This window comes from Rhinatrema bivittatum, chromosome 6, assembly GCF_901001135.1.
Source record: "Rhinatrema bivittatum chromosome 6, aRhiBiv1.1, whole genome shotgun sequence".
Taxonomy (NCBI): domain Eukaryota; kingdom Metazoa; phylum Chordata; class Amphibia; order Gymnophiona; family Rhinatrematidae; genus Rhinatrema; species Rhinatrema bivittatum.
Window position 1 is genome coordinate 253,503,047 of NC_042620.1, and position 22,855 is coordinate 253,525,901.

Consider the following 22,855-nt stretch of genomic DNA (forward strand, 5'->3'; position numbering starts at 1 on the left):
AATATTATTTTCCCTCTCATTTGTTCTATAACCAATTGCTTCATGAAGCACTTATTGATAGCATCTAGGAAATTTACCCCCCTTGCGTGTCCTGATGTGATATTTATCCAATCAATACTTGGGTAATGAAGTCTCCCATTTTATTGTGTTGCCCATTTTATTAGCCAGTCTAATCTCTGTTAGCATTTTGCAGTCTGCTTCGTCATCCTGGCTAGGTGGGTGATACTATATCCCCACTACTATACTCTTACCTTTTACTCTTACAATGTCTATCTATGAGGATTCCAATGCAATTTGTTTTCTCAAAACTTTTATCCTGCTTGATTCTATGTCATTCTTAACATATAGTGCCACCCTTCTATCAATTTTAACTGCCCTGTCATGTTGATATAATTTGTACCCTGGTATCACAATGTCTCATTGGTTATCTTCCTATCAACAGGTCTCCAAGATGCATATTATGTCTATACCTTCTCATGCATTCTAACTCTCCAATCTTATTTTTCATATTTCTGGTATTTGCATACAGACATTTTAAAGATTTGTATTTCTATTTTTTATAAGTACCCACAACCTACTTATCAGATAAAGGCTGTCTGGAGTCATTTTTATCTGTGTGCAGGTCAAAGTATCGCTTTTCAGATCTACCCCTTTTGAGTTTTCAGCTTTCTTTGCAAATGATGCAAGGGCTCTGGTAGAGTGCTCCTTAAATTAAGGAAATTGTTCATGTGTGGCTTTATAAGATGTAACACCAGAGTTTGCTTAACTGGAAATAGTAGATCAAAGTGGAGCAGAATTATAATAGGAACTATTATTCAAATGATACAAGCATTAAAACTGGCATTAATATTTGAAATAAAGTGCATTTTAAGAAAAAGGAAGGCACATGAAAATCCAACATGATGAGCATTTTAATTAAATGTACCATAACTGACAACTCCAAATGGTAGTGATGTAAAGATAATTAAATTTAACATTTACTTTTAATGCATTTATATACTGTTGTCCTGGTCACTGGGTCATTCAAATCAGTGAACAGAAAAGTGGACTAGCTGCAGCAATAGTACACAAATTACCAGCCATATCAAAAATATAATATTAAAAACTGAACAATAGTTCTGCCTACAAAACATGTCCTTAGACAAGGTTAAAAATCAGGCCAATACAAAAAGCTCAAGCTTACACTCATTTTGATAAAAAAAAAAATTTGGATCCTCATACATATCAGCTAAGATTTTCCCTACAAAGATGTCTCACCCCCCCCCCCCCTCACCATTCACAGGGCAAAACAGAGAAAATCTCCATCCCCTCTTCCACCACTGACAAGATGCATTACACAGAAAACACAAAGCCAGACGGTCAAGGCTAGCCTAACAATGTAGTCTGTTTATACAATGTGTATATTAATACAATTTTCCAACATGTTAATCTCAAATAATGAGGGCTTACTTTGTGGGGGAACTGCTTGAAACAGAGTTCTACCACTTTTTTCCAGACTTAAGAGGCAGAGTAGCAGACCTTGCTCCAGCCCCTCCTTCCAGGCAGCCTGCAGGGAAGGGGGGTGAGCCTAGAGCAGACAACAGCCACTCTGCCCCATATTTCAGCCTTCTCCTCATACCTTCTGCTCTGCAGGAAACAGGAGGGAGAGGGGTGATCCTGAACAGACATTGCAGCACAAACAACAAACAAAAAGGGGTTGAATTAGCACAATTTTTAAACTTTTGAGTAGTACTGGCAATCATCAAGGCTCCAACCTTAGCTACTTTAACACTACACCACACATCATCATCATGCACTTGCCTAAACACTGCAAGCAAACCTTGAGATGGATATCTGGAGGTTGCAGAAGAGGCAATACTTGAAGTCACTAGACTTCTTCTTGACTGATGGAAGAAACTCTCTGATGCTTCTGTGTCTGAGGGAAGTCTCAGGATTGAGCAGCCATGACAAAAAAAAAAAAAACCCAATCCTTTAAAGGGAGAAAATATTAATTTAAGAGGCCCAATCTCACTAAGGAAAAGGCAGATTGTGGTCAGACAAAAATATACCAAAGAGGCTCTGTGAGGCAGCAGCTGCATGGGAAATTTCATGTATGCCTGAAAGATCTTTTCCAAGTTTTCAACACTGTGGGAGATGTGCTGCTAGATGACACTGCCCATTTTTGACTGACAAAGGAGAAAATGTTCCCCTTTTCAAAATTTAGCTGTGATCACATCCTATATAATAAAAACCAAATTGACTGTCATGATGCCATAAAAGAAGTCTGACATCATAAAGCCTCCCAATGATTAATCAGCATTTGCCAAGTAACCAGGACAACACACTGCCAGCTAGCACAATGTTTACTAACCGGTATGCCTTCAGACCTGTTCAGGTGTGCCACAGAAAAGTCACCATTGCCTGATGCTCAGATCCAGACCAACACCTGGCTCATAGCACAGTGCAGCAACAAGAGACACCAGTGTGTAAGAGCTCCTTTCTGAGAATATATGTTATCATGCATGCCTCTTCTTCCTAGCTAGCCCTGGACTGTGGTAAATACTGGGCAGTCTGCAGGGCATGGATGGCTGCAATCGCCTCAGACGCCCTGCTGCTCCCCGCCGAGCTTGTCAGCGGAACACGCCGGTTCGTTGGCATCTCAGCAGCTGTTAGGGGTGTTCTTGCAGCTGCCGGATTTCCAGGAGGCGTTCCTCGTACCGGGCTCAAGGGCGACAATGAGCCTTGGAGAGAGGGGAGCTCAAATTCCCCTCCCCCTCTCTCCAGCGGCTGGTTCCCCGGTATAGGGCTGCTGCTGACGTGAGCGTCCATCGGGCCCGATAGAAGAAACCCTGGAGGAGTTGCAAGGATAGACGCCATCCTTGGCTTTCTCTTTCGACCCATCCAGGAAATTTTTCACAATTTTCAAAAATGTAAGGCTCTGCCAGGTCGCAATTCTCATCGGCCTGATCGGGCTCTCCACAGCAAGAAGGAACGATCACGGCTGTCGTCTAGCTGTCGACCATCTTGGCTCCTCCCTCCCCTGACTTTTTAATTTCTTAAGTCGTCGATCATGAGGGATTTTGTCAAATGCTTTCTGGAAATTCAGATACACTATTTTAACTGGCTCACCATTATAAACATTTATTTATGCCCTCAAAAAATGTAGCAGATTGGTGAGGCTAGACTTCCCTTGGCAAAATCCATTTGGCTTTATCCCAATAAACTAAGCCTATCTATATGTTCAGCAATTTTGTTCTTTATGATAGTTTCTACCATTTTGCCTGGCACAGATATCAGATTCTCTGGTCTGTAATTTCCTGGATCACACCTTGATCCCTTTTTAAAAATTGGCGTTACAGTGGCAAACCTCCAGTCTTCAGGGACCATAGACAATTTAAATGACAGTTTTCAAATTACTAATAGCAGGTCTGCAATTTCATTTTTCAGTCCTTTCAACACTCTGGTATGTATACCATCTGGTCCAGGTGATTTGCTACTCTTTAGTTTGTCAATTTGCCTACTATATCATTTCTGGCATGGGTATCTCTCTTACCTCTTCCTCAGTGAAGACCGAAGCAAAGAATTCATATAGTCTCTCTGCTATTGCTTTATCAACCCTTAATGCCCCTTTTACTCCTTGATCATCTAATGGTCCAACTGACTCCCTCGCTGGCTTTTTATTATTTCGAATGTACCTGAAAAGTTTTAATTATGAGTCTTTGCTTCCATGGCAACCTTATTTTCAAATTCTCTTTGCCTTCCTTATCAATGCTTTGCATCTAACTTGCCAGCGCTTATGCCGTTTCCTTCATTCAGATCTCTTTTCCATTTCTTGAAAAATGTTTTTAGCCATTATAGCCTCTCTCATCTCACCTTTTCATCATGCCAGTAGTCATTTAGCCTTCCATCCACCTGGTCTGGGCTTCCAAGATGGTATTTTTAAATAATGTCTATGCCTGAAAGTAACTCTTTTGCAGCTGCTCCTATACATTTTTCCTAACCATTTTCCTCATTTTATCATAGTCACCCTTCTGAAAGTTAAATGCTGTCGCAGCATTTCTTTAGTGTCTTCCCTCTAGTTAAGTCAAATTTAATCAGGTTGTGATCACTATTGGCAAGTGGCTCCAACACTGTTACCTCTTGCATTAAATCCTGTGTTATTTATTTAAAAGAATTTACCACCTGTGCCCACCAAAGTTCGGGGAGGGTTACAATAGTACATTCATAATTAAATATTAACAAAATCAAAGCCAAAAAATGAAATGTAAAAAGACAACAATAAAAGAATTGTAAAATACAAATAAACACTTAACATATTAGATTAAAATAAAGGAAAGAGAACAGAATGTGGGGCTGGATCATTAAGATTTGCATAAGTTTGCAAAAGCTTGTCTAAATAAATGCTTTAGGGCTTTCTTAAATTCCTTCGTGTTGCTTATGGATCTAAGGGTTTGAGGTGTGGAGTTCCATAGAATAGGTCCTGCTATGGAAAACGCATGTTCACGCGTCGCTAATAATCTGGTGGTTTTGGGAGAAGAAATTAGCAAAAGAAATTCATTTCTGAATCTCATGTTTTGGGAAGGGGTATATAGATGTAAGCTGGCAGACAGCCAAACATTTTTGTTATAGATGAGATTGTGTAAAATAGATCGGATTTTGTATCGTACACGCCATTTGACAGGTAACTAATATAGATTAAAAAGGATCGGAGAAATATGTTCATATAATTTTGTATTGGATAATAATCAGGCTACTGCATTTTGGACTAATTTAAGTGGTTGTGTTGTGGATTGAGGGATTCCTTCATAAAGAGAGTTACAGTAGTCAATACTTGTCATTATCAATGACTGAAGAACAGTCGGAATGCAGATGTATCAATTAAATGTTTGATGTGTTTTAATAAACAGTTTGCAAAATGAAGATTTTACAACAGATTTTATATGATTTTGCATATCTAATTTGGTATCTAATATAATACCGAGATTACAGATATTTTTGGAAACTCTGATCATTGTATTGTCAAAGGTGAAAGCTTCAGGAATATTCTCAAAGTAAGGGCATCCTAGAATCAGTATTTCTGTTTATTGAGTTTATGGTGAAGAAGTCATGTTCTAATAGAGGAAAAGCATATGGTGATAAATTGTGCTATAGATTTCCAATCATGTCATGTAGGAAAATAGAACTAGATATCGTCAGCATAGAGATGATAAATTACACCCTAGGGTTGAAAGAAGTTGACTGTTGGGGGGGTGAGATATATACAAGTTAATTTTCAAAGGGCTGTGCGCATAAAAATCAGGAGTTACGCACAGATGTGCCAGGCCCTGAGAAAGGGGTGGGCATGGTCTGGGAGGGGAGGAGCAGGACAGAGGCTGGCCAGAACACGGAAAATACTTCTGCTCCAGAGCAGCAGTAAGTGGTTTGGGGTAGCTAGGTAGGGGTTAGGAGTCAGAGGGGAGAGGGGAGAGGGGAGAGGGGAAAGGGGAAAGGGAAGGAAGGTTAGGCAGGGAAGTTCCCTCCCAGTCCACTCCTTAATTGGAGCGGACTGGGAGGAAACTGGAGGAGGCCCGATTGCGTCATCGCACGTAGGTTACAAAATCCCCCCCCCCCCCGCGCACATGGATTTTAAAATCCGGTGCGCATGTGCTTGCGGCCATCGGATTTTATAACATGCACACGTGCTCCTTTTAAAATAGACTCCATACTGAATAGAGCAGCAGACAAAGAGAAGCCCTGAAGGATTCCAGTATTTGAAGGGAACTGGGAAGAGGTAATATGATTTATATGTACCTGTTGTATTCAGTTTGATAGATAAGAGCTGAACCATGAGTACACTGTTCCAGATATGCCAATATTGGAAAGTCTGGAAAGTAAGATCTCCTGGTTGTTGGTATCAAAAGCAACTGATAAGTCTAAGAAGAATAATACATATGAAGTGCCTTGATCAAAGCCAAGGTGAATAATGTCAGTGCTAGACAGCAGTATCATTTCAGTACTGTAGAGTTAGGTCTAAATCTGAATTGATATTGATCAAGTAAAGTGTGTTCATCTAATAGTGGTAAGTTGTTTCAAAAGGACTGATTTAATAATCTTAGCTAGAAATGGAAGAGAGGAAATAGGACAAAAGTATTTGTATTCTGGATTAGTGTTCCACTAAGGATTAAGTCTAAAATAGTTTCCCCTCTTACTGGTTCATGACCAAGCTGCTCCATGAAACAATCATTTATCTAGCATGTCCTGATGTGAAATTCACCCAGTCAATACTGGGGTAATTGAAATCAACCATTATTATCGTGCTGCTGATTTTGTTAGCTTTCCTAATTTCTTTTAGCATTTTGTCTGTCTGTTCATTCTGGCCACTGCTATTTTATTCCCCTTTTCACCTGGAATTTCTATCCATAATGATTCAATATTGCATTTTGTTTCCTGCAGAACTTTTATCCTGTTTGACTCAATGCCCTCTTTAATATATAGTGCCATCCCTCTTCCACCTTACTATTTAAAAATAAACACACTAACTTCTGTTGATTAGCTACCTTATAGACTATTTAAAAATAAACACACTAACTTACTAAATAATATACCCCAATAGTTTACTTCTCCCCAATACTTTTAAAGAATTTCCCAAGCAAAACTTACTGATTCCTTTCAGCCGCCAGCAAGATGATCCTCTCCTCTCAGTGCTCCCACTGGATTTTCATCTGTTACCAGGTCTTGGCAAGCTCTGAATACTGCCCCTGGTGTGCCTGTATTTGTTTGGTTAAAAAGTATTTATTGGTGCTGTTCTTTAATGGTATCCTCAGGTGCTGCCATAGTTAGGACGCAGGAGACTATTTTTCCCTAGGGTAAATTCAGCAAGACTCTGTGCCAGAGCCCTACATGTTGCAATTTCCAAGTCTAAAACTGAGGGAATGGTTCCCTCTCTATCACAAGCAGGCTGTCTGCTCACAGCCAAAAAAAAAAAAAAGACTCAAAAAGGCAAAAGAAATCCTGGCTTAACCAAGCTCTAACTGAAAAATGCTTCTCTAAACTGTGGATATCTAACAAAATCAAAAAAGAAAATTCTAAGCTTTAGGTGTCTCAAAAAAGTGGGTTGGCACAATCTGTCAGGGAAGAAAATAAAAAGATAGAAAAGCCCACGTAACAATGCTCACAAGGATTCTTTACTGCTGGAAACCAAGGCAAAAACAAAGAAATACTTCCTGATTTATGGCTGCAGGTTGGGGAACACTCACAAAGTAGTAAAAGGTACAGTTTCCCTTACCCAGTAGCAGAGAGAGACCCAGACCAGCTAACAATCCTTCTGGAGCTACTTTAATCCAAAACTCGCAGCAAATTCTCAAGAGAATTTGTGCCAGCAACGTCAGTTCCTTGAGGCTAGTATTTAAGCACAGATGTATGTACTCACAGACAATGGTAATGTGGCTGGGCTTAGCCCTGCCCACAGTACCTGGGAAGCTACTAACCCCTTGCTTCTCCAATTCCTCATGAGCCAGCATGGCTCTCTTGGCAGGACTCCCAATCCACACCACACAAGCGGGCCGATACAATAAAGCGCAGCCGCGGTTTCCCTGTTTCTAACCCGCTTTGGACGCACAATTTGGACGGGTAAGGCGAACCCGCGATTCAGTATCTGGTTTTACGCTTCCTTACCGCTTGCCAAAATGGACGCGTATCCGTCTCCGCCCGCTGCATGTATATGAAATGTTAATGATCGATTTAGCTATTCCCTCTGATACAGTAGCGTGCGCCCAGATTATCGCTTTTTTAACCAACTTATTTGCCGCGTCTTTAACCTGCATATTTACCGACTACCCTGACCCTGGCGTTAGTGTGGTGTTCAGTCAGCTTCGTACCGGACAGCGCCATGGACAACATGCATATTATTGCTCTGGCGCTATTTTTCGTACAGGCAGTGGGGTATTTCAGTCATGGACGTCCGGAAAGAGACAGGAACGTCCATGAATGGAAGCCGCGGCCTCGGACGTCCAAGGTCGCGGCGTCCGTTCATGGACCTTCGTGCCTGTATCCGGGCGTCCATGATCGGAGGCCGTGCTGCCTTGAGCGCCCGGCCGGATGTCCAAGATCGCGGCTTGGACGTCCGGCCGGACGCTCAAGGCAGCGGGGCCTACAGGCGGGAAGGTCCATGAACGGAAGCCGCAACCTCGGACGTCCAAGGTCGCGGAGTCTGTTCATGGACCTTCCCGCCTGTAGGCCCCACTGCCTTGAGCGCTTGGACGTCCGGCCGGGCGCTCAAGGCAGCAGGGTCTGTAGAAAAGAACCATCCACTAACCTGGTGGAATGACATTTGAAATGACAGGTACCAGCGCACCCTGGATACTGTATAAGCGCTGCATACCGCTCTATACAGTAAAATGGATTGCGAACGCCTACCGCTTCATTGACGTGCTTTGGACGCAGCTTGGATTTGCGTCCAATTTGAATACTGAATCGAGCAGCTTGTGAACCAAGATGTGCGCCCGGCACTGCCGCACTGTTTCTTATGCGTCCTTACTGTATCGGCCCAAAGGTCAGGTGTTCAAAACCCTGCAGTCCTTCAGGCTTTCTTAAATCACTTTTCATTCTCTACTCCTTCAGGTGTGTTCACTCTGTTTCAAATCTTAATATTGTCCGCAAAAAGGCAGTTTTCCTTATAACTCCTCTAACAATGCTGCGCTGCTCATGAAGATATGGGACAGAATTGGTTCCAAAACCGAACCTTTATACACTCTACACTCCTCTCTTGAGGTTAGGTTCAAGAATTTCTAACCTGCACTCATAGCAAACATTTGAGGTGGGGCTACAGGGATTAAACATTCATAAATTAAAACAGATTAATAACATTAATCACATAACTGACAGATAAATATCATATATGCCTGCATATTCATTAAATTACATTGTTTGTGACAATTATTGCATCACTATTCAAGTTTTTACAATGCGTTGTTCCTGAAACTACAACATTCTAGCCTGTATTTATTACATAGTTAAAGCTTCATTGATTGCGCATGAAAACAAATACGTTTTCAGAGCCTTTTAAAAGATTTGGACCAGGGCAGTGATCACAAACTATCCTGTAGAGAATTCTAGAGTACAGAGCCTGTAATGGAAAAAAACCCTCTCTCTGGTGAGATCGAGATGGGCGAGTCCTGCAGATGGAAGTTGCAACAAATCTTTTTTTAGCCATGCGTAGCGCACATGTAAGTTTATAAACATGTAGCACCGCTTTAGCCAAGTAGTAATATCTTCATACAATAAAGTATGGGTAAGCATTGTAAGCTTATATAGCAATCGCCATTTGATTGGGAGCCAGTGTAATGAAGCAAGAACTGGAGTAATGTGGTCAAGCATGTGCGTGCCTGCCAAGATTATGGCTGCAGCATTCTGGATTATTTGTAAAGCTCAGGTAGTAGACACTGGCAAACCAATATACAAAGAATTACAACAGTCTAGAGTCCAGTGGTTCTCAACAGGCGTGTCGGGACACACTGGTGTGTTGCGAGGTCCTGGGTGGTATGTCGCAGGGCCAGCAGATGGCTGCCTCCTTATCAGCCTGGGTGGGAGATGGTTGACTTCTCTTACATTGGGCCTGATGGGAGGCTACTCTCACTTCTTTTTCTCTTCTTTCTGGCCCAGTGAGAGGCTGTTTCCTCCTTCACCCAGATCAGAGTGAGACATTGCCAGCTCCTGCTGTTCTGGGCCTGATGGGATGCAAACTTTATCTTCCCCTGCTGAATCTGGCTGTGATGCTGCTGCTGATCTCTTCACCCTGTGGAGGGTGGGGGAAAGGAGGTTGGGTATGCTGGAAAGATGAAGGTGGAATGGAGAGGGAGTATGGGGGCTGCTGAGCAGGAAGGGGTGGAAAACAGGGGGTTGGGATGAAGGGAGTAGGCAGAGTCAAGTAGGAGAGAGAGGGAGCACAGGGAAGAGGATGTGAGGAATGCTGGGCAGGGATATGTGCGAGTGGATGATTGAAAGGGAGTAATTGGGAAAAGTGAAGGATGATGGAGGCAGGGAAGGGGAGTGACGGGGTGCAAGAGCCATAATATGTCAGTTTTGGGAATGTGCATTTCTTCTATCTTTGTACTTATGCTTAGTGTAGGAGAATATGTATTTCTGTTTCTAATTCTCCAGTTTTGCTCTGCATGCCTGCATGAGGTTTCCATTCCAGTTTTTCTCTCCACATTTGTAATTTGTTTTCTTTAATTCTGTATTTGGTGAAGGGTGGATCTGTATGTGTGACTGAGGTGAGGTATTTTACTAGTAGGTAGGGATTTGTAGCAATGTTTGTTGTGTTTACTTATTCTCAATAGGATATACACTGGTGCTGCACTGCTGCCTTTTCAGAGGAGGGGCTATTGCCTGTTTTGAGTTCTTGGAACTAGTATTGCAATGGTATGGAAGGTTTGCTGCACATGTGTTGAGTGGGCTTTTTTTTTTCAGGTTTTGTATTTTACAATGCGCCTAGTAGTAAGGGAGTTTGTGTTTCTGTTACTGAGATAGCACCAGAATATCTTTTTTTTTATATAGTGCGTTGTATTTGAAAAAGCAAGTTTGCTTACCGTAAATGGTGTTTCCGTAGATAGCAGGGTTGAATTAGCCATACTGAAAGGGAGCGTGCACGCAACCGAAGTAGGCGGAGATTCTCTCTCAGTGAGTCACAGAGCTTTGAACTCTGCGGCTGCGCGGTTGTCTTCCCGCATGAACCCAAGTCTTCCCCCCTCAGTCTTTTTCTAGCCAAAAGCATTTATGAATTAAAGTTTCCTTTCTTCGATTGTCTAGGGAGGCAGGCAGGATCGCATGGCTTATTCATCCTGCTATCTATGGAAACACCGTATACGGTAAGCAAACTTGCTTTTTCCCATCAAAAGCAGAGCTGAATTAGCAATGCTGTCTGTGAGTCCCAAGCTTCCGGGTTGTGTCCATGCAAATTATGTGTTAGAAGCTGAGGACACTAACCCATAGAAAGGGTAGACAGTCTTATCGGTGTTGAAGGTCTGACAAGACTGCTGAGCCAAATGCCGCATCAGAGGTCGCTTGTTGTTGCAGACAATAATGCGATGTGAAAGTATGAATGGAAGACCAAGTAGCTGCTTTACAGATGTCTAGCAATGGTATCTTCTTGAGATGGGCAACTGATATCGCTGTGGAACGTATCTGGTGCATATGAGGTCTTTTATCTCGTTAATAGAGCATTTCTCGTAACAAAACTGGATGCATTGTGATAACCAGCTGGCAATAATTCTTTTAGAGACTGGTTGACCAGGGTCGTTGAGGTTAAAGGAGAGAAAGAGCTGAGGTGGTCTGAAAGGAGATTGAGTTCTCTGTTTATAGTAAGCCAGAGCCCGTTTGCAGTCTAGCGAGTATAGGAGGCGGTCTCGCTCATCGTGATGAGGCTTCGGCATGAAGATCGGCAAGGTGATAGTCTGATTGAGATGAAAAGCAGACACCAACTTGGGTAAGAAGGTGGGGTGAGGTTGCAGGGTGACCTTATTATGGTAAAACTCCAAGTAAGGAGGGTAGTGAACTAAGGCTTGCAATTTGCTCACTCTTCTAGCCGATGTGATCGCTACTAGGAATACCATTTTCCAGGTGAGGTATTTTACGTGGCAAGTTTCTAAAGGTTCGAAAGGAGGCATCATTAGCTGTTCTGGGATAATGTTTAGGTCCCATGGCACAGGTGGCTTTTTCACTGATGGTTTGAGGTGAAGCATACCTCGCATGAACCTGGAGACCAGAGGGTGACTGGAAATGGGAAGGCCATTGTGAGGGTGATTAAAGTCCGCAATAGCGTTGATGTGTACTCGAACCGATGTGGTAGCTAGACCAGTTTGGTAGAGAGAATGGAGGTACTCCAGGAGATCTACAGCAGTAGAGGAGAAAGGATCAAGATTCCGTGGTCTGCACCATTCAGAGTAGCGATGCCATTTCCTTACATAGTTGCGGCTGATAGAAGGTTTCCTTGAGGCAATATCTTCCACCTGGTAAGGAAAGTCGAGATGCTTCAATATCTGCCTTTCAATCTCCATGCCATCAGGTAGAGGGATTGAATCTTCAGATGGAGGAGTGAACCTCTTTCCTGTGTGAGGTGGTGTTGTTTGCCCCCCAGAGGGATGGGTGGGTCTATGGAAAGCCGGATGAGATATGGATACCATGGTTGTCTCAGCCAAGCTGGAGCTATGACAATCATGTCCGCTTTGTCTTGAATACATTTCTGAATGTTCCTTGTTATTAGAGGGATGGGAGGGTAGGCATACATCAAGCCCCCCGTCCATGGAATGAGGAAGGCATCCGAAGCGTACAGAATCTTGCTGGGGTAAATGGAGCAAAAGACTTGAGTTTGTCGGTTTTGTTCCATGGCAAAGAGGTCGAATGTTGGGAAGCCCCACTGTTGGAAAATGGTGAGGGCTACCTCTTGATTTAAAGTCCATTCGTGTGGGTGAAAAACTCTGCTCAGGCGATCCGCCGTGACATCGTCTAGACCCGGCAAGTGGGTGAACTGGAGGGATACAATAGTTGCCTCCACCCAGTGGAGTATCCAAAGTGCTTCCCGACAGAGTGTCCATGAACCGGACCCTCCTATTTTGTTTATGTAAAACATGGCGACTTGGTTGTCTGTGTACACCATGAGGCGTTTTCCTTTGACCTGAGAGGAGAAGTCTGCAGTGCTCTCCAGATTGCCCATAGTTCCAGGAGGTTGATTTGGTATTTGGATTCCTCGGGAGACCACAAGCCTTGTGTCTTGAGATGGGCTCCCCAACCCTTTCTGGAGGTATCTTTCGTGAGTATTAGTTGATGAGGAGGAACTCGAAAGGGAACTCCTGTGGATAGGTTGGTGGGAGAGAGCCACCATTGAATGTCTTCAACCATTGGTTTGGTTAGCAATACTTTGGTTGTTAGCAGTTTTAGGAATTGAGACCATTGTTGCTTTAGGCCCCATTGTAAGTGACACATGTGTAATCTCGTGTGAGGCACAACATGAATAGCTGCCGCCATATGACCAAACAGCTGAAGTACTCGACATGCAGAGGAATGAGATTGGCTGCGCAAGCATTTTGCCAGGCAGGAGTAAGTCAAAAGTCTGTCTTGTGGTAGGTAGGCTCTTCCCGCTACTGTACTGATTAGGGCTCCAATGAACTGTAGTAACTGGGTAGGTTGTAGGTGCGATTTCTCGTAATTTATTAGAAAACCTAGGTTTTGTAGACAATTGATTGTGTGTACTGTGTTTGCCCTCAGAGTATTTGGGTCTGAAGCTACTAAAAGCTAGTCGTCCAGATAGGGAAAGATCTGGATTGACAGTTGTCTGAGATGAGCCACCGCTAGGCATTTCGTAAACACTCTCGGGGCTGAGGAAAGGCCAAAAGGCAGGACCTTGTATTGGTAGTGTCTGTTTTGGATCTGAAAACAGAGGTAGCACAAGGAGGAGGGGTGCATGGGTATATGCGAGTATGCCTCCTTCAGATTGATGGAACACATTCAGTCGGGTTGTAGGAGAGGGAGGATGTTCTTGAGAGAGGTCATCTTGAACTTTTCCTTCTGAATATGTTTGCTGAGGTTCTGTAAGTCTAGAATGGGGCGAAGCCCGTCTGACTTTCTGGGGTGAGAAAGTATTGGGAATAGAATCCCTGATTCTGTTGTTGTTGCAGAATCCTTTGAACAGACCTCTGCATTAATAGACTTGATATTTCTGCTTGAAGTGATGGAAACTGGGTCGATGCCTCTCGAAGAGGGGCTACATGAGGAAGAGACGGAGAAGTTATGAAGTTCAAGCAATAACCCTCTCAGATGATCTCAAGAACCCAATGCTCCGAGGTGATCGATTCCCAAGTGTTATAAAAATGTTGGAGACGTCCTCCTTTGAAAAGCGGTGGGGGTGGCTCGGCGAGTTTCAAAAATTAGGTGGCTGCTTCTGTGGAGCTGCCGGGCTCTGCCTGGGTTGCCTCTGCTGACGTGGACATGCGAGAGACTGATGGGGTTGACCAGAAGGTCTTGGTTGATTGTAATGTTGTGACTGAAACGTGGGAAAGGGTCGGAATTGGCCTCTTGGATAAGACCTGTGTTTGAAAGAAGGGTAGTACTTCTGAGATGTAGCGTGATGTTCCAAGGGGGAAGTACGAGACAGTACTGCAGTGCTTTGTTCTTTGAAGTGCGAGACTGTTTCACCAAACTTGTCTCCAAATAAATTGTCTCCTTTGCAAGGTATGTCTGCTAGCTTTTCATTTATTTATTTTAAATCTTTTCTATACCGTCGCTAAGTTATATACCATCACAACGGTTTACATGTAGGCACATATTTAATGTAGGTAAAAGTGTACTATAGTACATTCTAACAGGTGCCGTCAAAGGTTCGGTTACAATATATCATTAGACAAAATAATTTTTAGAGAAGTGGGTCATGACCGAGTGTACTGAAGGTACTTTTACGGGTAAAGTTATCATACATAGTGTTATCAATATGGTAGTTGTGATGTGGGGTTCATAGACTACTCTACTGTATCGTCCTAAGTACTGTGTGTCGGTGCTTATCTGCTTATTCCTGAATAACTTCTATTCTCCTGTCGCTTTGTTAAATGCTTGTTTAAAAAACCATGTTTTTAAACTTTTCTTAAATGCCTTGAGATCACTTTGTAATCTGATCTCTGGAGGCATTGTGTTCCAAATTGTGGGTCCTGCTAATGATAAGGCCCTTTCCCTCACTTGGGTTAGTCTTGCTGTTTTAACTGAGGGGATGGTTAGGAGTGCTTTATTTGCTGATCGAAGATTTCTGTGTGGGACGTGTACCCGTAATGCTGTGTTTAGCCAGTCTGATTTCTCATCATGAATTAGTTTATGGATGGTACATAGGGTTTTGTATTTAATTCTGTGTTCAATCGGTAACCAATGTAGTTCCGCTAGGGTTTCGGTTATATGGTCCCTCCTCCTTTTTCCGGTTAGTATTCTAGCTGTTGTGTTCTGAAGTATATGAAGTAGTCTTAACGTAGTATTTGGTAGTCCTAGCAGCAGGGCATTACAGTAATCCGTGCTGGAGAAAATTAGAGCCTGTAGAATTGTTCGGAAGTCATTTTGAGTTAGTAGTGGTTTTAGTTTTCTGAGTACCATGAGTTTTGCATATCCTTCTTTTACTTTTAGCAATATGTGCTGTTTAGATTGATTTCAGGGTCCATTATTATTCCAAGGTTACGTACTTTTCCAGCTAGTTCAATTTTCTGGTTGTCTTTGAGGATTATTGAGGTTTGGCTGATTTCAGTATTTTTCCGTTCTAGATGTAGAAATTCTGTTTTATCAATATTAATAACAAGTTCCATTTGTGTTAGTAGTTGTTCTATAATGCTTAGGTACATGTTAGCTAGATTTAATGTTTTCTCTATTGTGTCATCTATAGGTAGAATTAGTTGGATATCGTCAGCATAAATGTAATGTATAATTCCTAGTCCTGCCAGTAAGTGGCATAATGGCAGCATGTATTTGTTAAAAAGGGTCGCAGACAGGGCTGATCCCTGCGGAACTCCTGTTTTGAGGTTGATTTTTTCTGATGTGTTATTGATCTGAACTTGGAAAAACCTGTTTTTTAGATATGAAACGTCATGGACATCATCTCGCATTGCACTTGCCCTCAACCAGGCAAGGCTTCTGGCAGCGATTGCCACTGAAGACGACCTAGAAGAGGATTCAAAGGCTTCGTAAATCGATCTAAGAAGATGGCGTAGGCTTTCTTCCATATCAAGGAAGGGTTGTGACAAGGTGTCTTGAGCAGAGAGACAAGCTGGTCGTAAGTTCTGCAGACATTCATACAAGTTCTGCGTCATGTATTCATTTATTATCATAATAATAATAATAATAATAATGTTATTCATCTGGAATAACATTCCCTCAGGCCTCAGATTAGAACCCTGCCTCTTAACGTTCAGAAAAAAACTCAAAACGTGGCTATTTCATCAAGCCTTTGCTGACCCTCCAGACAATCTCTAGTCACCATTATTCTCTCCTGGACGAATTTATCCCCTCCCAGACGAATGGTTTGCTATCCTCTCGAAAGATGGACTTCCAGGTTAAAGCACCTTAAGCTTTAACCCACATCCTATACTATTATGTTACAATACTTCCTGCCTTTATTTTTTTTTCCAGCTATTTTTAGCTTCCAAGTTTCTACACCTTGTTGAATGTAACTTTACCTTTTTCTCCTCTATTGTTAATCACTTTATTTATTGCTTCAGTTATCCTTGTTATATGTAAACCGATCCGATATGGTTATCACTATGAAGGTCGGTATAAAAAAGTGTTAAATAAATAAATAAATAAAATGTAGAATTGATGGTGGTGAATTTTGGACGATAGCATAGACGCATGGTAAGTTCTATGTCCGAAGTCATCTAGGTATCTGTTGTCTTATCTGAAGGTGCATTCAAATGAAGTTTTGACCTTTTTGCTTTCGCTATTGCAGATTCTACCACAATGGAATTATGTGGTAGTTGGGCAGACTCATAAATGGACGAATTTCTCATGTGCTCCGAGTGCTTAGGATGCGATGAGTGGTCTTTGTGGCTGGAGTCCGCCATATGCGTCGGATGCTCCGTGTGTGCCAAATGCGTCGTATGCGCCGAATGCTTCGGACGCTCCAGGTGTTTTGAAGCTTTCGGCACTGAAGGTCGGGGACGGTCGGGAACAGATCCCTGATTCCTGCTCGACGCATCCGATGGCCTTTCTCCCTGAGGAGGTAAGGTAGTCGGTGCCTGGGTCTTTTTTAGGGCGCTGGAGGTTGTGATAACCTGGGCCCAGTGCTCGGAGCGGCGGAGAGGGGTTCTCGCGATCCGAGTGAGGAGGCCCTCGATCAAAGACGCTTTTTTAACTCTTCACCGGTCCCGGCAAGGAGGGTGTCAACAGCGTCGGGGCATAGGAGTCCGAAGTCCGCAGGCGTGCCATCTTCTCGGCGTGTTATTGCTGCGCTTGGGGGGACATCCGACCACAGTCTCAGCAAGAGGCCTGGTCGTGGTCTGGTCCAAGGCAGACGTAGCAATAGTTATGCCCATCAGTGATGGACATAACTTTGCCGCACTGACAATACTTGAAGTCGGATGGCTTCGGAACCATCGTGGCAACAAAAAAGTTTGAAAAATGGCAAAAATGTGAGAGAGAAAATATCCCCGTGTGCAAATGGCTCGCGGAAAAAAGAGACTGAGGGGAGGACTTGGGTTCGTGCGGGAAGATAACCGCACAGCTGCACTGAATAATAGTGTCCATTAAAAGTAAATAGTGTCCATTAAAAGTAAGGTCTCTGTACTAAACCCTTCCTAAATCCAAATTGGCTATGGTCTAGTATTGCATGCTCTTCTATAAAAACCGAAAGTTGTAGCAAAACTGCAGCCTCAATCACTTTTGCCTGAAAAGATAATGAGGATATGGGTCAACAGTTTACAAAGTTTTTTGGATCTAAATTTGGTTTCTTCAGAATGGATTTGACAGAGGCCTGTTTCAATAAGTCAAACAGTCTATAGTTAAAGATAAATTTGTGATAGCTGCAATAAGTTTGCATATTTCATCTTTCAAAATAGCTGTTGAGCAAGGATTTAATGGACAGGAAGAGGAAAAAGCTGTCTCCTGTCAGTCAACCAATTTGTAATCTATTCCACCACCTTAACACCCACTTCCAGGATTCTCATTTTATTCATGAGCCTCTTGTGCAGGACCATATCAAAGCTAACTCTCCCTTTTGGTTATTGTTTAAATATTAGAAAGCTTCTGATTAGATCTGCTCCTCTTTGCTCCTCTTCTATGTTCTCTTACTTCTCCCTATTGGCCGTTTGCCCCTTGGTATCCCTGGCAGACCCTACCTTCTTGCTGAAAGTTCAGTTTGAAACTGGTTCTGGATCCTCTGCAAGTTCTTAGAAGCATCACTCTTTCCATCTTGCTTCCTCTCCCTCCTGCTGCTGGTTTCTGCTATTTGTTAGCAGCCACAACTTCCTCTACTGCTGTTGTCTACCCTTTGACTGAGCTCTCAGAGCTCCTCATCATAGCAATATCCGTTCCGCTGTCTGTGCAGTTATCTTTAATACCAATGCCATTCACAGTGAGTGCTAAATTGTTTATCATTCAATAAATATTTTGCTATTAAGATCTGAGTTCTCTCTGACTTTGGAAGCAAAAAGGAAGAGGTTTAACTTTCTGTACAGGCTCCCAAAGCTAGGACAGCAGGAGCTGAGAAGCAAACAAGAACAAAATCCTTCATTGCTTCTACCCACTGCAGACACTGAGTAGATCATGTGCAGATTCCTGTTGGCTGGTTGAAGAGGGGTACGACCAAATCACATGAAACACAATGAAAATCATCAGGAGACAGGGGTTCTCTACTGGTCTCTTACCTGCAATTTGAGCCACACAATCCCATGGCTTGAATGGAGATCAGGAAAAACAGAAATTATTATTAAAGCAGTGTCGACGCTTGCCTCTAGAGGATAGCAACCCCTCTTTGGCCCTAGCTCAATTAGAAATGGATTAAAGATCCATAATTTCAAATTCTCTTTTCTATTAGACTCCCCCTCCCATAAATCTCCAACATTACATATATTTAGTAGTGATACATAAATAACAGTAGTAGTTAGGAAGACAATTTCCAAAGCGTTTTACCTGAGTTAATCGGAGGTCTGAAAATTGGCTTCCGTCAAAGAGACTAAAATTAATTTTAGTCACATTGAGAGGTGTTGTTCCTGAGGCCATGTTGAGGTCAGAGGAGAGAAACAACATGTGTAGACTATATTTTGGGCTCTATGCAGGTTATTTTCCATGAAAAAAAGTACCTGCAGAAAAAGCAGGTGCAAATGTGTGCAGGTACTTTGAATCTGCCATAAGCTTAGAAGTGAAAGTGCATGCAAAAGTACTTTGAAAATTGGTGCAAAGTCCATGGCTTAGAAGTATTCAGACTTTGCCCCAATATGAACAGTTTTAAAATTGCCCCCAATACTTGTTCATCAATGCTTTTGCTGCTCAGAGACTAAGACAAGGAGTCTCACTTACCAGACAAGACAGTAGCGGCAGCAACTGCAGCAGCAGCGGCAGGGTGACCAGCAACCTGTAGCAGTGGAGGAGGTGGAGGCAGCCCTGGAGATGATGTAAACATGCTGGGGTGATGGTGAGACGGGGGCCGGAGCGCAGATGGAAAGCTGTGTGAGGAGGAATGGTTGTTGAGGGAAAGTGGGAGTGATGGGGTGGAGGGACGATGAGATATTTGCGAGGAAGGAGCCAATGGCTTGTTGGGAACACTGCTCCGATTGGAACTGGAAAGAAAGGAGAAGCATGATCAGCACATATGTGCAATGGCATTGAGAGGGGAAGGGAGACGGGATGGGGAAAACAGAGAAGAAGATAGACAGATGGGGTGGATATAAAAAATTGGGGAAAAGGCAGGAAAGAAAGAAAACAGGAAAAAACAAGTTAAACATTGTAATAAAGGACGTGAACTTGCAGGAAGAGACAATGGAGGAGACAATTTATGTTGAAATATCACACATCCCTTTATAAACATCTATTGACCAAATGAAAAATAATTCTTGGCTGTAGTGCCTAAGCTTTCCTACCAGTTCTGATAAGCAGATTTTTCAGTTATAACTGGGCAGCAATGGGCTGTCCAATAATTAGGGATCTTCATTTTCAGTTTTATTTTATTTTGCCTGGGAATTTCAATGTTAGAACAAAAGAAATCAGTGGAAAAATAACTTTTCTACTGATTTTTCTCCTGTGTGTTCTATCACAATCATTTTTCCACTGATTTTTTTTTGTTATAATACTGAAAATTCCAGGCAAAATAAGAAATTAGAACAAAGATCCCTATCAATAACGTATAAAGGGCTATCAGCCCCTATTATAAAAGTGCTAACAGCAAAAGCTAGCAAAGGTCTCTAAAAGAGCAGAAGCAACAGAACACACAACAAGGTGCATAAATATAGGACTCTGCAAATCCTAAGAGCTCTAATAGTTTCTATGAACCAGCCTGGCCAGTCCCTCTTCCCCTCCTAAAAAAAAACTGAAATGTTGCTTCTGTCAATTTTGGTTATTTTAGTCAATCCACCAGTCTGGCTGGAAGAGTAATATGCTGTCCCTTTAGGGCTGAGACTCCAAATTTCTCTCTCCAAATTGCTCCGCCCAACAGGATCACACCACCAGACACATCTACCAGAGAACTTTCACAGGCTTGCAACTGAAAAATACTAAACATAAAAAATATTCTACCTCTCATATAATTTCCTGAACACAGTGGACAGACAAGTGGATGTAGCTGGTCCAGAGGGTGGCTACTAAAATAGTCCATGGTCTTCATTATAAAGCATATGGGGACAAACTTAAAGATCTAAACATGTATATCCTAGAGGGAAAGCAGGATAAAAGAGATATGATAGACACATTTAAAAACCTCCAATGTATCAATACACAAGAGGTGGATGCCTTAATAGAAAGGAGGCTCTGGAGTGAGGGGTCATGGAATGAGGATGAAATGGGGTAGACTCAAGAATAATCTAAAGAAATATTTCTTTACAGAAAGAGTGGTGGATGCATGTAATAGCCTCCCTATAGAGATGGTGGAAACAAGGATAGTATCTGAATTCAAGAAAGCAATGGGCAAGCACAGGGGATATCTGAAGGAGTGGTAGGGATTGTAGAGCTGAGCAGTTGGTGTGGGTGGGCAGACTAGAAAGGCCATAGCTCTTTTTCTGCCTTCATGTTTCTGATTATGCCAAACCTAGGCTGAGTTTCTCCAGACTGGTTTGGTGAATGTAACAGGAATCAACAAAAATAATCCAAAATTACCATTATGCTTGCACACCAGTCTGGATGGAAGGGACATACAAAATCTATACCTTGGGGGGGCGCTCTTCTGCTGTTGACGGGGATGGCCGCATGACAACGGAGCTCTCCCTCACGAAACTAATAAACGCTCATAAATCTGCGCCCCGAAACCCAGCTTACCGGCACATTTCGGAGCTGCCTTTACTGCTGCAATGGCGGCGAAAAGAAAAACTGCTGATTTAAAGCAGTTTTCATTCAGCAAGCTGCCACCGGAGCTGGCTGACGACGTTACAGACAGGCCAGAGCAGGCTGCTTCGGGCGATGCCGTGATAAATTTACAAGATGGCACCGGAGAGCTCCAGGTTGTGGAACAGAAGCCTCGCTAGTAACTCCGCAGCTATGCAATGAAATAAGGGGATGGTTTCAGGAAATAAGGGCCGATCTTAAAGTACATAAGAAAGAACTATTATCCTCCATTACTAATTTAAGGGAAGACCTCATAACGCTGGGACACCGCGTGGATGACATTGATGTGAGAGCAGATAATCATGCTGCAGCCTTAAATCAGGCACAGCACAGCTCAATGGAAACGGAGGTAGCCACCCTCCAAGATAAATTGGAAGACTTGGAAAACAGGTCTCGAAGGTGCAATATTAGGATTAGGGAGGTCCCGGACTCTGCACACTTTGCAAATGCACAGGAGGTGGCAGAGAAGGTGTGCACCTTTATTCTCCAGGAGGGCCAATATACAACTGGCAAGGTGGCTGATACACCACGGGCCATTAAACAGATTGGGCACACAGGGCTTTGGGCCAGAGGTCGGATGCCAGGCCTAGAGACATTATCATTTGTTTTCACAGCTACATGCAAAAAACCCAGATACTAGTAGCAGCTAAAAAGAAAAAATTGGACCTAGGAGGGCCACTCTATAAGCATATATCAAGACCTGGCAGCTTCTACACTGAGGCGGTGGTTTGATCTGCGAGAGGCGACAACATTTCTGAGGGCTGAGAACATTAGATATCGATGGACCTTTCCCTTTGGTCTCCAATTTACGGTGAATGGATTGACGCATCGGGTAAAGACACTACCTGAGGTGGCAGAGGTTCTGGACAAGGCTGGCTTTAGATTCAACATCGCCCCCTCCAAGAATGCACCTAAATCACAGAGAACTGATGACCAGCCTCGTTGGCACAGGGTTGGCAAAGGAGGGAGGCAGCTACGGAGACACTCGGAGGACTCAAGATCAGCTCTACTGGACCAGGGCTGAAGACTGGACATTTATCCTTTTGCTTTCTTTTCTTTTTTCCATTTCCCCTAGCAGGTTCTTTCCAGGGGTTTCTTTACCTGATACGCCTGGCTTGACTGGGGAACTAGTGCTGGTCATTTAAGGGGTTCCTAGGGTGCTGGTTTATTATGGCTGTTCTATATGGCTCCTAGAGTTTCTACATCTCAATAGCTCAGTTGTTATTATGTTACCTGAATGCTCCGGGAGGAGGGGGGGCGGACGGGGGACGACGACACATGGGCGTGGCTATTCCTGATAACGTCGGGGGCCCTTCAAGGAGGGGAGATGACCACCCAGGTGGTAGGGAGGACTGATTGGGAGGGGTGGGTACAGGGGGGTAGAAAGGTCTCTCAAGTGGGATTTGCTCTTAAGATATACTCCTGTATATCTTAAGATGGGGAAGGGTCTGGGGACTTTTGGGGATGATTATACTGCTGTTAGGGGGACTTTTCTATCACTCACTCATGGCAATGGATGAATGCATTGTATCTATTAATGTGAAAGGGCTTAATCACTACCGTAAACACTATCTTTTAGAACAGGATCTCATATCTAATGGGGCATCCATTGCAATGATACAAGAAACCCATCTGCGAAAACAGCACGAACACATTGTCATTTCGACAATTCCCCCATAGATATCTTTCTTCTAGCTCCAAAGCAGCGAAATACACAGATGTGGGCATTTTGATTAAACGGGATTTGATTCATGAAGTGTTAGCCCTTGTTACTGATTCTCAAGAGAGATATGTTCTTCTAAAGCTGCGCCTGGGGACAGAAATTATCACCTTGGTTACTCTATACACTCCC

The 22,855-nt window shown here is 43.0% G+C and overlaps 1 protein-coding gene across 5 annotated transcripts in view; it reads right to left on the minus strand.

Moving 5' to 3' along the window:
• The window catches only part of FBRS (fibrosin), a 274,396-nt gene that overhangs the window by 119,754 nt on the left and 131,787 nt on the right, over positions 1–22,855 (minus strand). For all 5 annotated transcript variants that reach the window (XM_029606818.1, XM_029606819.1, XM_029606817.1 and 2 more), the window contains one exon: positions 18,991–19,250. In XM_029606818.1, coding sequence (XP_029462678.1) covers positions 18,991–19,250 — 260 coding nt within the window. The remainder of the gene's footprint in view (positions 1–18,990; positions 19,251–22,855) is intronic.